The sequence below is a fragment of the Thalia democratica genome, chromosome 9 (assembly GCF_965202585.1).
Source record: "Thalia democratica chromosome 9, ktThaDemo2.hap1.1, whole genome shotgun sequence".
Lineage (NCBI taxonomy): Eukaryota > Metazoa > Chordata > Thaliacea > Salpida > Salpidae > Thalia > Thalia democratica.
This window is the reverse complement of record NC_139173.1, coordinates 16,246,292-16,261,684: the sequence shown is the minus strand read 5'-3', so window position 1 is coordinate 16,261,684 and position 15,393 is coordinate 16,246,292. Positions and strand designations below refer to the sequence as shown.

At 23.9% G+C, this 15,393-nt stretch overlaps 1 protein-coding gene across 5 annotated transcripts in view; it reads right to left on the bottom strand.

Annotated features, from left to right (window-relative positions):
• Positions 1-2,667: 2,667 nt before the first annotated feature.
• LOC145843857 (uncharacterized) overlaps positions 2,668-15,393 on the bottom strand; it is a 33,681-nt gene continuing 20,955 nt past the window's right edge. For 2 of the 5 annotated variants that reach the window (XM_082951103.1, XM_082951105.1), the window contains 9 exons: positions 14,023-14,145; positions 13,085-13,210; positions 12,072-12,196; positions 10,660-10,770; positions 8,481-8,619; positions 8,002-8,172; positions 7,670-7,797; positions 7,198-7,298; positions 2,669-3,218 (listed from right to left, as the gene is read on the bottom strand). In XM_082951103.1, coding sequence (XP_082807229.1) covers positions 3,098-3,218; positions 7,198-7,298; positions 7,670-7,797; positions 8,002-8,172; positions 8,481-8,619; positions 10,660-10,770; positions 12,072-12,196; positions 13,085-13,210; positions 14,023-14,145 — 1,145 coding nt within the window. In that variant the 3' untranslated portion in view covers positions 2,669-3,097. Of the gene's footprint in view, positions 3,219-7,197; positions 7,299-7,669; positions 7,798-8,001; positions 8,173-8,480; positions 8,620-10,659; positions 10,771-12,071; positions 12,197-13,084; positions 13,211-14,022; positions 14,146-15,393 lie in introns of all 5 variants that reach the window. The other 3 variants (XM_082951108.1, XM_082951109.1, XM_082951104.1) reach the window with 3 other exon arrangements.

The following is a 15,393-nucleotide window of genomic DNA, read 5'->3' as shown; positions in this document are numbered from 1 at the left end:
CTAATAATGAGATACAGTACGACGTTTTTTAATTATATAAATAAGCATCTGTAAAAAAAAAAGGAATTTTTATAATTTGGGTAAACTTAGATACTAATTAAATTAATAGAGTTTGTGATTAAGAAGACGTTATTAAAAAAAATAAGATACAAATACATTTTAAACTTAAAACAACTTTAGCTTCAAAGCAAAAAAAAGAGATTTTGTATTAGAAAATTTTTTACGAACAATATTTAGAGTTACAAATAACAAACCTGAAATTTTTTATTTTTATCATAAATAATAGATATGTTTTTACTTAGTTGAAAAATCAGTTCATTGTAAAGTCAAATATCAAAAAAGTCACAAAAGTGTATTTAAGTTTTATTTAATAAATAGTACCTTGTTCGTGCAATTTTACATTAGTGATTTAGTATACATATTTACGTTTTTGTTACGGCTTGTCTCTTTGTACGATAATAAATCATGCATGCTTTGCAAACATATTTACGATAAAACGTGATAATAGCTTACGTACAACATAAAATCATACATTTTTTGACATACTTAAGATTGATTTTATGTTTAAACAAAATTTAAATTTACAGTAAAAATATATTAAAAAACGAAAATAATTTTACGAAGAGCTTAACTTTGAGATGGTTTAATTTAATTATTGCTATATAAATCATTTAAAATTGGCACATGAAAATTGTATATTCTTAAAAAAGTCTAATTTGTAATCGTTTAAAATGTTTTAAACTTAATATTAATATTAAGTTGCTTAAACTTTTTTCGTATCAGTTTTTTTTAAATTTTATAGCTTAAGTTACATTGTACTCTTAAAAAAAAACTCAAACGTATTTACATTTAATAATTTTAATGTTTTATCACAATTAAATAAAGTTAGTTAAAAAAAAAAATATACATTGAGGTTTTGTAGGTGAGTTATATACTTTTTATTTAGATATTCCTAAAAAACGTTTTGTCTATCAAAATGTTTACTCTTAATTTTTTTAAATTAATTGATTATAGTTTTGAAAAATAACCTTTTTTAAGTTATTATTTACATTAAATTAAAACTTGGTTTATAACTGCTAATATCCTTATCATTGAATTAAACTTTTTTTTTAATCAATTAAGTACAAAACTCTTATTGAAAAGCAATGTTATAACAACACAATTTCTTCTGAAAACTTAAAATTTGTAACCTAATAAAACTTAGCATCACATAAACTTATCTACAGTTTTATCAGAACTCTATATGTTTTAAAGACTTTATTATAAAGTATTTCAAACTTTGTTGTCTTGAATTTTTTTCTTATTCATATTTTATAGAAGCAAATCTAGTTAAAGTTGGTATTTCAATCATCAATTAAAAAACCACACTTTTTTGTCTTTTTAAATATTGAACTTAAATAAGCGGTTTTTAAAGACGATTGTAATTACCGCTAACAATTTGATTTTACTTCTATGCATTTCAAGTTCTTATTTCATATTTTTATACACATAATATATATAAAATGGCTATAAAACAGATTGTGTTGTAAAGTTTAAACTTTGAAATTTTCTGTTTATTCAATAACAAAAATATTAACTGTTAATGTATTTTATGCACTTTAAATTTGTTAATTTAATTTTACGCATTTCTTCAAAACTTTATTTATCACCAATATAGGTAAAATAATTTGTTTAAACTTCAACTATGAAAAAAATATGAAGTACCAGAATATTTGCTTAAGCTACCTATACTTAAACTATGTTTGAATTTTAAAACTTAGTTCACAACATCTTTGTTAACTTAGTATATTTGTTCTCCTTTTAAAAGTTGAGATCTCTAATAGTTTCTTCAAAACAACTAGTTGTATAATACAACATATCTATTAACTTTAAGCCAAAGAAGTATAATTTGTTATTATCAAGATTGTTATTTTATTATTGGTCGCTTAATGTTTTGGTGATTTATTTACTTATAAATATAGATTTATAACTTTGAAAAACATACTAACTTTTTTAAACGAGCTAAAAATTTTATTTATCTAAGTTTATAACTTAACTATTACACTAAATTTTTTAGCAGTTAAAGTGGGCTATTATAAACAACTTTATGAACTAAGGCTTATGTTTTTGTTGGCCTATTATAGGTTTACGGCTATATATACCATTTCATTTTTGTTTATGAAGTTAGAGCAGGGTTACCTTAAATTTTTTACATAAGGCCCCATTTAAAAAAAATTAAAAAAACTGTGGTCCCCTTAAACAATATTTCTCAAAAAACTAATCTTGAATACGCTTGAGACCATTTTTTTCTCTTCACCATTAACTCTAAAAAAAGTCTAGTATAAATTCAAACCTATGACCTTATGGCCTCCTGTGGCCTCTTTACTAGTGACGACTTCCCTTTCCCCTTCGGCCCCTTAACAGCTTATGTCCCACTTTGGGAAACACTGTGTTAGAGCATTAGTTTATGGTTTGTTAATAGTTTTTGAAAACTGTTAAGTTTAAAATAAGATCATCGAAAAAAACAATTGTTTTTATTTGTAAAAGATACAGAAAACTAAACTATAATTTTATATTGGCAAGCTATTGGTAATAAATGAGGACAAATAAAAAAATGTTTAGCGAAGCAGCTTGGTATAAAAAACAAAATGTATCTGCTGCAAATTAATGCAATAAAAGTTTGAAGTTAAACGCTCTAAGAATTAGTAAAAACTTTAAAAACATTGGTTTCTAATTTTGATACCTTAAAACGAATCTTGACACAAAAATTATAAAAGTGTTTATTTTAATTTAAACATAATTTACTTTGTTTCAATTTGTAAAGTTAAATTTTTTTTTACAAAGTAAAATATTTCAAAACTTGTGTTTTCACTATGGAACAATTTTCAGTTTTATGCAAAAATTTTAAAAGTAATCTGAAGTTATTTTAATTTGTTGTAACGTTTAAATTCGTAATAAACATCCTAAAAACAGCTATAATAATAAAGTATTTTTTTCATTTCGTAAAGAAAAAACACTTGCAGTAAATACTTTCTGATTAAAAAATATATTATTATATTTTAACTCAAATTTTTTGAAAACCATTTTGAAAACAAGTAACATTTTTGAATGCTTTTAACTACTTTGAACCCTTTTTGTTTTTTCTTTTTTTTTCCCTGTTGCGGTTTTTATTTTTTCGACGATTTTTTTTATTGACTTTTAGTTCAAGTCCATCTATGTGCTTATAGGCCAATTCCATCCTATAAAAAAGTAAATTCTAAAGTTTTAGTATGTTATACAAATTAGTAGTTTAAGTTAATTGTTGACGTACAAAACAACAAAAAAAAAAAAGTAGAAAAGTTACTATTACAGGACATGACGTTAAACTGTTCTGGTGTATGACTCGATAACCGAAAGGTTTTTTCGTGCACTAGATCCTTGGACCAAAATTTTTGAGCCTTTTTTTGTCGTTCAATAAACAGTATTAACAAAAAATATTATCACATTTTGGTAGAGGATTATATATAAATTAGATTATATATTGAGAAATATGAAAAAAGACTTAAAATAGTGTTTTTACTAAAAGTTTTTAATAATTTACTTCTTGTTTTCTGACTAAGTATTACAAAAAATATTATATGCCCAAAATACTTAAGCTAGTATTTTCTACATAGTGTTTTATAAACTTAAACCATATTATTATTTTTTTTCATAATTAAATGTCGATCTAATCTTGAACTCTGTCAAACTGATAAAAAGTATTTACAAAACCTAATCTGATTTACTTTAATTTTAGTTTTATAGGATAGCAGATCCCTGATTTTCCAAGAGCTAGTAGTAAAATTTATAAAGTTAAGAATTTTTAAATTGATTTTTAAAAGCGGTAACTAAAATCAAGTTATTTTATATTTAATTTTTCAAACAATTCAAAATTCTTCTTGTAATTAAATTCAATAACAAACTTTAAACAGATTTTAGATTTGAATAGCTTAAACTTTACATTTACTTATATCTATGTACGCTAAATTTATATAGCTGTTAAGTTTACTTTTAGTTAGTGATCTACCGTATTCAGACGGATCCGAAGTTTAAAAAAAGATTAGGAACCGGATCCGGCCGGATCCTAGCTTAGATTTGGCCGGTTCCGGATCCAGTTAGTTTGGAAAGACTTTGTTTTCCGCGATCAGCTTCTTTCAGTTATATATACTTATTTTATTGTGTTTTGATGTTTAATCTATATAAAATTAGTCAAGAGAAACAGACTAATTAAATATTTCAATTTTTTGTTTTAAATTTACAGGTACATACATCCATTAGAGTAAAAATAGTGAACTGTTAATTTAAAGTTTCTTGCAGATTAGAATCTTCTACTGACTCTATAGTTAAGTTCTTTTTATAAAATAAAAATATTTTCTTTTATTAATATAAAACGTATAATTAAATTTTTATCTGTTTCAATTTGTTAAAAGCTTTTAAAATTTTTGTTTAAATATTTTATTCTCATTATTTTATTAAATAATCTAAAAACTCTTCAAATACAGTTCATTTAATATTTGGTTACTAAAACTTTAAGAGGCAGCAATAGTTCAACAAAGTTTTCTGCGCGACAATGCATTTAACATGAAGGCTGGTATGTTGATGTTAGAATCCTCTTCAGCACCCTGTTTATTCACACGCTTCAACTGATAACTAAAGATTAACTGTTACCGGAAAATAACATAAGTGTGTTAATAGCCAAGGCCCGTCAAACTTTTGGTCACTTTAATTATTCTTTTACAGCAGGGGTCGGCAGCCTTATTTAACTCGCGGGCCAATTTTTCTAGGAAAATAGCTCACGGGCCGCACCATTTAGAAAAAAAAAAATCTTTGAGGGCCGCATCTATTTTGAAAAAGTTCTACTAATCAGTAGAAAAATATTATTTAAGTTCAACAATAGGATAGTTTAAGCAATATTAGAGCACTAATAAAGAGTACTATTGAAATTAGAGCCCAACTAAAAGTTTTTATTACATAATTTTTAATTTTTTTGATTTAAAAAAAATGTATATTTCTGGCTTAAAAGGAGCTTGCGGGCCGCAGATTTTGACATTGAAGGCCGCATTTGGCCCGCAGGCCGCAGTTTAACGACCCCTGTTCTACAGCGTGCAAGAAACTAAAAAGATCTAAGACACTTTAGGTGTATCAGTGTCAATGCAAAAAGCCTTGCTACTTGTTCAAGATGTTAAATAAGTTGGAATTAAACCTACCTTATGCTGAAAAGACTGGAAAAAATTGAAATAAGTGTCCTGAACTACGTCACTAACAACAAATTTAAACCCGAAAATATTTTTATAACTGATGAACGGAAACTTGTTAGCCTCTTTAATGAGCTACTCGATTCTTTTACATAGTAACGCAGCAGTGTAGTAAAAACAACGCACTGCTGCCAAGTGTAATCCCACATGCAGCAGTACTAAAAAATAATAATAAAGCTTATAGTCCAACAGGTCAAAGTAGTTCTACAACCTTCGCAACCTCGGCAGAAAAAGAGCCATTGCAAAAACGATAAACATATACATATTTTACTATAGACGATTGAATAATTTAAAATTAGATAAGTATTATTCAGGTCCGTAGTATAAAGCTTAAGATAAAATGCATAGTAGTGTAGCGCTACACACACACTTTTAAATTAAACTAAAACTTGTACATCGAAAAAATGCCTAGTCTCAAGAATATGATTTGTTACAATACATAGAACCAAATGAAGCCACAGAAGCACATAAAATAAATTTTAAAAAATGTTTCAATTTAATGTTGTTAAATTGTTTTAAAGATTTTACAGTTATAATACTGAAATAAAAACTAAATAACTTTCAATTAAACTTACAATTATAGCGAGTCGTGAAAAGTGATTTGAATGCATTAAAAATAAGTACAAATAAAATTTAAATTACAACACCTAGAAAATACCTGCAAAGTCTTTTTGATGCTGAAAACCAAAACCACTTTAATTTAAATTAATTAGTGAAAAGACAATTTTCAACTGATTAATTATTTATCTGTTATCCCACCAAAAAATGCATCTTTAAAAAAATTAAATGCTTTCTCATAATAAATCAAAATCTAAAGTCTCAGTACAGTAAAAAATAGCGTACAAAAGTATTTTCATTTCAAACATTTTCATAAATTACAGGTAAGCTAAAGAGGTCATAAATAAGTATAACAGCAATAAAAATAGTAAAGCTTACAGGAAAACATTAAAAAACTGATGTTTATAAACTTGTAGATATAAATAAAGTTACAATAAACAAAATTATTCAAATATAGTAAATACTAGATAACATTGTTGAAACAAAAACCGATGTTTCTTATAAAAGGTTTTAGAAAACTTTGAAAAGCATTCCAAAACTATTGTTCCAACTCTCAGCATTTTTATTAGCCTGAAGCTTCAGACTAAACAAGTTCAAGAATCGTAGAAGCTTACTAGAGATAAGTTTGTAAATCTAACTGATAGCTTTTTATGGTAAACTTTTTAAAATTAAAAGTCGCTTTCAACTAAAAAATCTGTATACTTTTAAGAAATTAATAATTTTAAGTTAAAAAACTGTCCTTTTTTATTGTTGTTTTGTAAACTAAAATAACGAGCACTATTTTAGCTTTTTCTGACTTTATGTTTTGTGAATAGAGAGGTATAATTTATTTACTATTACAATTAAGTAAATCCTAAAAATTCACTCGGTTTTAAAATAGTTTCGTTTAAAGCTTTCTTAAACGATATTTTTCGTCTATTATTATTATTTCTTAAAAGTTAAACAACTTATGTGTAACTGATACTAAAAGTAAGTTTTCAACTGTAAGTTTTAAATTTTGAGTACTTGCGCTAAGCAGTAATTTATCAATCTGTAGAAACTTAAACGGTTAAATAAATTGCTTTTCGGCTTTTTGTTCTTATTAGATTTATATTTTTTGGTTTAATTATTTACTAAAAAAACTCTATTCAAAGTATATTTGTCATAAACTGGTAAAATTATTATAGAGTAGTTTGATTGTCTGATAAAATATTAAATAATTTTAATAATGATAATAATCAATAATAATTGAAGTTTGAGTATTTGATAAATATTGTTTGAAGACAATAATTTTTGGCTGTATATTGAGAGATTACTCAACTATATGTTTTAAGCTTTTATATGTTTTCTAATTAAAGCAACTTATAGAAGATGGATTAGTATAAATATATTTTTAAAGTTAACACACTTTTGAGCAAGCTGTTCAACTTGAGTCTTTAATAAGCCTATCATGTTTTCCATTTCCATTTGAGATTTTCTATACATTTTGCAAGAGCATGACTCTTCGATCTGATATTATTTATGCTTTTATGAAATAAAAGTAAAAGTTTAGTTAAATATTAAAACGAAGTAATTATTTAAGTTTAATATTAAAATATAAACGCATGTCATTTTTAACTAAACTTGCAAAGTTTCAGAAAATAATTTTTTTTTCATTAAAGTATATGTTTATTACAATAATACAAGAATAGAAATAATAATTACAATAATATTATACAGCTTGCTTTTAGAATTTAAAACTTTCAAAGAGTTTAAATTTTTTGAACTCTCACCACTTAATAAAAAGTTTTAAATTTAAAGTTCATTTTTTCTGAAACTTATTAATAGCTATCAAAAAGTATGTACTTGAGTATTGATTTTTTAAGTTAACATTTACTAACATTTTCAGGAACAAAGAATGTATAACTTCCTTTTAAAGCGTTAGTTTTTCTAGAGTCAGTCGTCAGCCCAGTTATTTGTACTATGTATTCTTTGTTTGGAATAATGTTCATCGCAACTAGCTTTGTTACTGTTTAATATAAATTTTAAACTCATAGGAAGACTAGTATGTAATAAGTTATACTACCAATTACTTAAAGAAAATAAGACTTATTTAAACAAAAGACAGTTATTATTATTTTTAATAATATTTTGCTCAATAAAATTATTTTGGCTACACTTCATTAGTGTAAAGTTTTTAATTAAAAAAGAATACTATTAGAGTCCAAGTAACCATTAGTCATGACTGTCGTAGCATACTCGATTACATTATAATAGTAAATCACAGTAAAATGGTCTATTCTTTCATAGTTTTCGTTGTAATTTTCAATTGACCATTTGAATACTGTTTTGTTGTGTTCTTGATTTTCAAAAGTCAAGTTTGTAAGAATTGGAACAAGTTTTTCTAAAACAAAAAAACAATGTAAAACCTAATAAATATGACAAACAAAATCAAACTGGTAAAATTAAAGGACTTATTAAACCTATTAATATTATAACATACTGTTAGACGATAATTAATAACATCGAACTATTTTTTAGTTTTTGCGCTTTTTACTATTGAGTAATGTAAAAAATACAATTAACTACTAGAGTTTTTTCAGAATAAGAATTTTTTAAAACACAGTTTAATAAGTTTATTAGATTTATTAGTACTAGCATATTACCCAAAAATATTATTTCAATAAAACGTTAAAAATTAAAGATTTTCACTTGTTGTTCCAAACTCAAAAGCAAGATTTCCTTTGTAACTTTTATACACTGGTACTACTGTGAATTTATACTTGGTGTTTGGAGTAAGATTTTCCACTGTTACTTTGTTAGTATTCGAATCGTATTCGTATTCCAAGCACTGAGTTTAAGTAGTAATAAAACTGGTTTAAAAATATATTGAACTTTACTAAAAGTACAAAAAATTAAATGCAAATTAATAAAAGAGTATATAGTAACTTAATTCATCAAATTAAATAAAAAACTTTCTATGAGTCATATGAAATATAAAATTTCTAATATACTTTTCATTTAAAATAAACGTATTTTAGTCATATACTTATAAAACAACTTAAAAAAAAAGTTTTATCCGTATATAGTTTAGAAGTTTATACGGTTAGGTCGAAACACGTTATAGTGTATTAGTATTTTGGAATGTGTTTTCCGATCTTCCAAACTAAACGCCCTTATAAGTATGGTTTTCTAAAAGTTCTAAGAATTACTAAGGTTTAAATTACAAAAGTGATTGTTATCTTATCACTGATCGCAAACTTTACTTAAGTTAATCTAAAGTTTATGGTTATGTACATTTTGTAGTTATGCATTTTGTAAAGTAAAAGATAATTTAACAAAAGATACATTATATGTTTTATTTGTTACTAATTTTTATCACTAAAAATAGGTTAATTAACACTTCCGAGTTATTTTACGTATTTATAAGTCAAACATAAAATATTTAATCTAATTAATTTTAAATAACAAACAGAAATATTACACCAGTTTTGAATTATGTACTGTTTTTATACTTACTTAGTTATGTAAACTAAAAAATGTCTACTGACTGTTTTTTGTAGCATTTTTATTTTATATAAAGATGAAAACAAAACTTTGAAGACTAAACTATAAAATGTTCAGAGTGAATGTAATATAAAACTTTTCAGTTTTAAAAGCTGAAGTCTGCCAAAAATATAATTTGAAAGTTAGTGAATGATAGTAAGTAAGGTTCTGTATTCAGCTGATATTTAAATAGTAATGAAATATATACAAAACTCAACTTGAGCTAAACAGTTATATTAATATCAACTTTATTGAAACAGTTACAGTTTCTACAAATATAACTTTATACAGTCTTACATGTACTTATTTTTGGTGTATGATAAATGAAGAGTTTTTATTTATTTTTTCAGTACTGTAAATACTTATAAGCAAGACACAAAGAGTTATTTTTATTTTTGTTAATAAAAACTGCTTAATACACTTAAGTTATTTATATCTATATTTAAATCAGGGCTTTCATTAGCAACATATTAAAGTTTATTTCTTTTTTCGAATAAAGTTAAGTAAATGTTTTTAATTTAAATTTTTTAAAACTAGAATTCTGAGTTAGTTGTAAAACAAAAGTCTGACTACAAAAATGAATAAACTTAATAAATATGCTTAAACAAATTCTTAGACTAACTGCAAATTGGTAGTTAAATAATGAATATAGTTGTAGAGTAAAGTAAAACTCTTTTTTTTTGTAGGAATATAGAGTTTTATTAAAATTAACATAATTTAAACTTATTTTGAGGCTGTGAAATAATTGTGTAAACTCTCAGACAAAACTATAATTTTTTAACCATATTTTTTGTTTAAGTAACCGTTTTTAATAAAGTTTTTTTAACTTTAAGAATTTATTTATAAGAATTGAATAAAAATAATTAGCTATGATTTTATCAGATAAAACGGCAAAGTTTAGCGTGATTTAGTTTTAGTAAGCTTTATTTTACAGTATGAATTTTTGCTAAGTTATGTGGTAATCTATTTAAAGTTCTGATGAACAACATTTATAACCCAAGTATTTTTAAATATAACAGAACAAAAAACGGTAAAAGTTTTGAATGTTCCATGTAAAAATAAATTTAATGCTAAGAAAATTGTATTTGAAAACTATTATATTCAAGTCAAAGTTCAAAGTTAAAGTTATATTCATAAATTCAAACGAAGGAAGTGCTTACAGTATTAAATGTCTTTTAATACAGCACTTGAATAATAACATTTGTTTGTTATTATTCTTATTTTCAAATTAAAATATAGTTTGATTGACATCAATCAAACTTATTAGCATGCACGCACTACACGTCGGTGATGAAAGCTTGAAGTTTGAAATTTCATATAGCTGATTACGTCAGTACGACTTTACCTCGAAATAATCAAGGACGCAATCGGGAGCATTCAAGAGAGACGGGAGTTTTGTCTCAGAAACTACTGTAGTGTTTTTCATTACTTCACTTTCTCCTACTTCATCAAACTTCTTTTGTATTAGTAAATGATTTTGTTTACGTATTTTAAAATGAAACAATATAAAAACTGACCTACTTTTGAGAATTTCTTTTTATTATATAGTTAAAAAAGTTTTCAAATACTTTATTTTTTTAAAAGTAATAAAGTACAGTAAGTAGAATTTATGCAAAACATTTTTTCAAAATATATGTTTTAAATTGTATATAATTACATTCTATAAGGTTTTCTTTTTTGTAATTTGTTACTTTAAAATAAGAAAAAGTAGGTTATAACAATTTAATATCTCTAAATTGAAGTTGTTCAACACCTGGTAAAACTTATACAAGGTGACACTTATCTTAATACTTAAATTGTTGTACTTGCCAAGTTGCAATATTTACAAAACAGCAATACTATTATGCTGCTTAGAGTAAATTTTTAATTAATTTCTAATTTTAAAATGGAACTTTTTTTTTTGTTTTGAACTAAATAGTTTACCAAATCTATTAGTGTGGAGTTATTACTGTTTTATATAAAATACTAAGTAATAAAGAAATATCTTAAATATTTTTATTCACATGTTTTAATTTTAATACTGTTTGTATTTTTAGTGATTAACTATTATTTTAGGCACCATAAAAGAACATTTTTGCTTACTATCTAAATTTTAAAACTAAGTTAATTCGCTTATAAAAAATGTAAAATATCTTGTAAAATTTTCTCATTAATTAAAAAAACATATCTATAAGTTTTCATATGTTTGTTAAGGAATGTGATTTATTAAAAAAACTTCAGGAATGTATAATTAATTTATTGTTTTTGTTGGAAAACTGTTTGCTTCTGAATTTTCACAACTTTTTTATACATCATTATTTACTTGCTTGATTGGCTGTAATTAAAACTTATATTGAAACAGACACATTAGGTTTTAATTAAATTTAAATTACGTAGAATGAATGTAAGAACTACAAAACGTTTAAAATTGATTTAATCCTTAACAATATTAGATTTATTTTTTATTTAATTTTTCGAAAAAGCTAAAGAAATTTATATTTGAACTTTAGTCTTGGACATGACGTTAAAAGGTATCCGTGGTGTGCAACTCGATAACCGAAAGGTTTTTTCGTGCACCGGGTCCTAGGACCAAATGTTTTGAGCGTAGATTTTGTTGTTCAATAAACTATAAGTGTGTTAAAACTTTTTAAAACGTTTAAAACGAAAAATAAGTACAATCATTACTATAAAAAATACTGTGAGTTTTAAGTTTAAATCAGAAAGTCTTTAGATAACTATTAAGTTCTTTTTTAGCGTTATTTTATTTTAGGTATTTACTTGTTCAGTTGAAGCTTTGCAGATATTAAGCAAATACGAAGTAAGCCCTTCGGACGATGACTTGGTCCACTCAACTGATACAGTCGTTGTTGTTTCATTTGTTATTCTAATTTCTATTGTAGTCACTGATCGATTTATTTGAAATGTTTTTTTAAGAAAAATAAATAAAAGAAGTCGTAGCGTAGTGCAGATGTAAGAGGCTTATTTTTTAATCATAATTGCTTAAAGTAAAAAAGTAATTAAAATAAGTAATTAATAAAGAGAGTTTGGTAAATCAAAAAAACAGTTTTAAAAACAAAAAATATTTAGGCTATTTTTTATAAAATTACTTCGTAACTTTTACTATTAATTTCTTTGAATTTTTTTGAAAAATATCAAACAATAAATTTAGTTTTAAGTTTAAAAAAATACAGCTCAAATGTTTCAAAGTGTTGAATAAGATAAGTTAACTAAAATTATAATTTGGAGAGCTTAGTAAAATTTCAAAAACAATTTTCATACTTTTATTTTATGTAAACAATAACTTTTTTCGATAGATAGATTATAAATATATATATATACAACGAAAACATAAAAGTGCTTAAAAACTACTTTATTAATTGTTTTCTAAGACAATGCTCCCTTAATTTTTTTAGAAAAGTATTTTTTTATTGAATACTGTATATAAAAATACTTTAAGATTTTTATTCATTTTTATTTAGCTTATTTAAATAAACTTTTATCTTTGAATAACTCATTTTGGTTCTTTAAATTAAAATAATGAGTAAACTTATAGTAAGAATTTTTAAAACACATTAAAAAAGTAAAGTCATCTTTTTAAGTTTGAAAACTTCGAAGTTGTAACGAATTAAACTTTTAAGATAAAGTTAAAATTAATTTTGTTCTTACTTATAGTGTTTTAAGTTAAATAAATAAATATTAAATAAAACATTAGAAGTTGGTTTAATATTACATTTAAAATTTCTCAACTTCTTCTTAAACTTCTCTAAAAATTCCGTTTAACAAAATCTTACTTATGCAAGTAAAACCATCTTCATGAATAGAATATCCTGGAAAGCAATAACATTTGTAAGAGTAGTCAATATTTTCACACTCTTGTGAACACATGTTCATTTTATCATCAGCACATTCGTCAATGTCTGTCAAAGTTTTAATTCTTTTCAATGTAAAAATAATAATTAGTTAAACGTGGCAGATAAGTAAGTAAATTGATTATATAAACAAAATATTTAACACTCTAAAAAGTACGATAGTCGAGTAGTGCTTAAACATCTGCACTAGAACTCTAATTACCTCATTCATATAAATCAATTTAAAGCTTTTCTACAGTAACATATTTATAAACAAATACAGACTGAAAATAATTAAAAACTTGAAACAAACACATTTTCAACAGTTTAATTCAACTTTGTATAGATTATAATCATTGTTATTCTTTAAACACGTATCTTTTAAGATACTGTTTTTTTCTAAAATATTCAAAAATGTTTTGTTTTAAGTAGATTAGAAAGAATTATTTTGTTTGTTAGATTTTTAATAAAAGTCGTAAAAAGAGACAATAAATGTTAAACTTTGTTATGACTAAATAACGTAAGTACAGATTAAAAATACAAGATAAAAATAAGATTAAACATTAAATTTATGATACGCTTACAATTTTAAGCTATTGTAAGTAAACATTTTTTTCATGCTATGTTATATAAAAACTACATTTAGAAAAAAAAATCACCAATAATTTTAGTTATATATCTGCAACTTATGGTTTTTTGTAACTATCATTATTTATACATTTACACACATATGTTTAATAACTTAATTTGCTACAAACACATAGCTCATCTAGTATCATATTTGCATTTTTCTCGGCCTTTAAACGTGTTCAAGAACAAGTAGTCGGCCTTTATTTGTTGTTAAAACACAATAGTAAGTTAAGCAACAAAGAAAACTTTACCAATGCATGTGTGGTTGTCTAAACTTAATTGAAACCCTAATGGACATGAACAGAAGTAGGAGCCATCAGTATTGTTGCAAAAATGCGAGCAACCACCGTTTTCGCTCAAACACTCGTCAGTATCTATTTTTGAATAATTTTCGTAATTATATTTATTTTATTTGTAACTGCTTAATTATTTTTTGCAGTATTCATAAAAGTAAATGAACCTTATATATTTTTAAAGGAATTTTTTTACAGTTACAACTTTTATAATTGACAACTTTAATTATTAAATTAAATTCGAAGTGTTCAGATTATAAAGTTAGACATGTTTTTGATCGATTTAAAATTCCATTAATTTTCGAGATTTTGTATCTAGTATATAGTAAAAAATCACAAACAAGTTTCGAACGAATGCCAAGTTTGATAAATTGATATATAGTAGTACGAACTTTGCTTTACAAAAATACTTTTAAACGTAGTTATTGTATTTACTGAAAACACAACTTTTACCACAACCTTCAACTGTATAATAAATATTTCAATAATTCTAACTTAAAGTATGAGTTTAAATAACTTTATTAACTTTCAAGTAAATAGTAGTATTTGATACATAGTAACTTCATTTTTTAAAATAAATATGCGTGTTTGTAAAATGTATTAAACTGTAAAAATTGACTTTAATTACTCGTCTTAAGCACTTTAAATGAAAAAATTAAGTTAAAAAACAACAAAATTTAGCAAATTAAAAAAATGTTGAATCTGTTATCTTTAAGCTTCTGATCTGCATAGAATTTTTTATTTTAATAACTTTTTTAGAATAATGTATGCAATTGAACTAAAAAAATAATTTTATTAACACTTTAACAAAAGTGCACTGATAAAAAGGCAAGAAAATTTATTTACACTTTAAAAATCCTAAAAAAATATATTAATCTCTAGATTGTCGTCTGTTTAAAAAAATCAATTATTAAAGAAATAATTTATAAGGTTAATTTTATTACATTTAAAGAACACTTTATAATAAAATCAAAAAAAAAAACGAGGCGTTCTCATTTTTTTTTAAATGTAGTTTTTTTCAAACTTACAAACAACTTATAAATTTTAAAATGAATGTATTTTTGAAAGAAAAAAACTAGTTTTATTTTTACTGACAGTTCATAAAGGTATTTTTAGAGTACACAATGTATAATTAAATTAATGGAAAGGATATTAAAACTTAGTTTCAGGTAAGTAAGTTAAAGTTTTAACTAAAATCAATATATTTGTAGTATGTATTATAGTTATACAGGCATGTAAGTTTTTAACAAAAGCTAGTAATACCATTAAATTTTTTTAATCTGTTTTAAACAAATTTAAAGTAACAATTTTGTTTTGTTTAAATTTTAA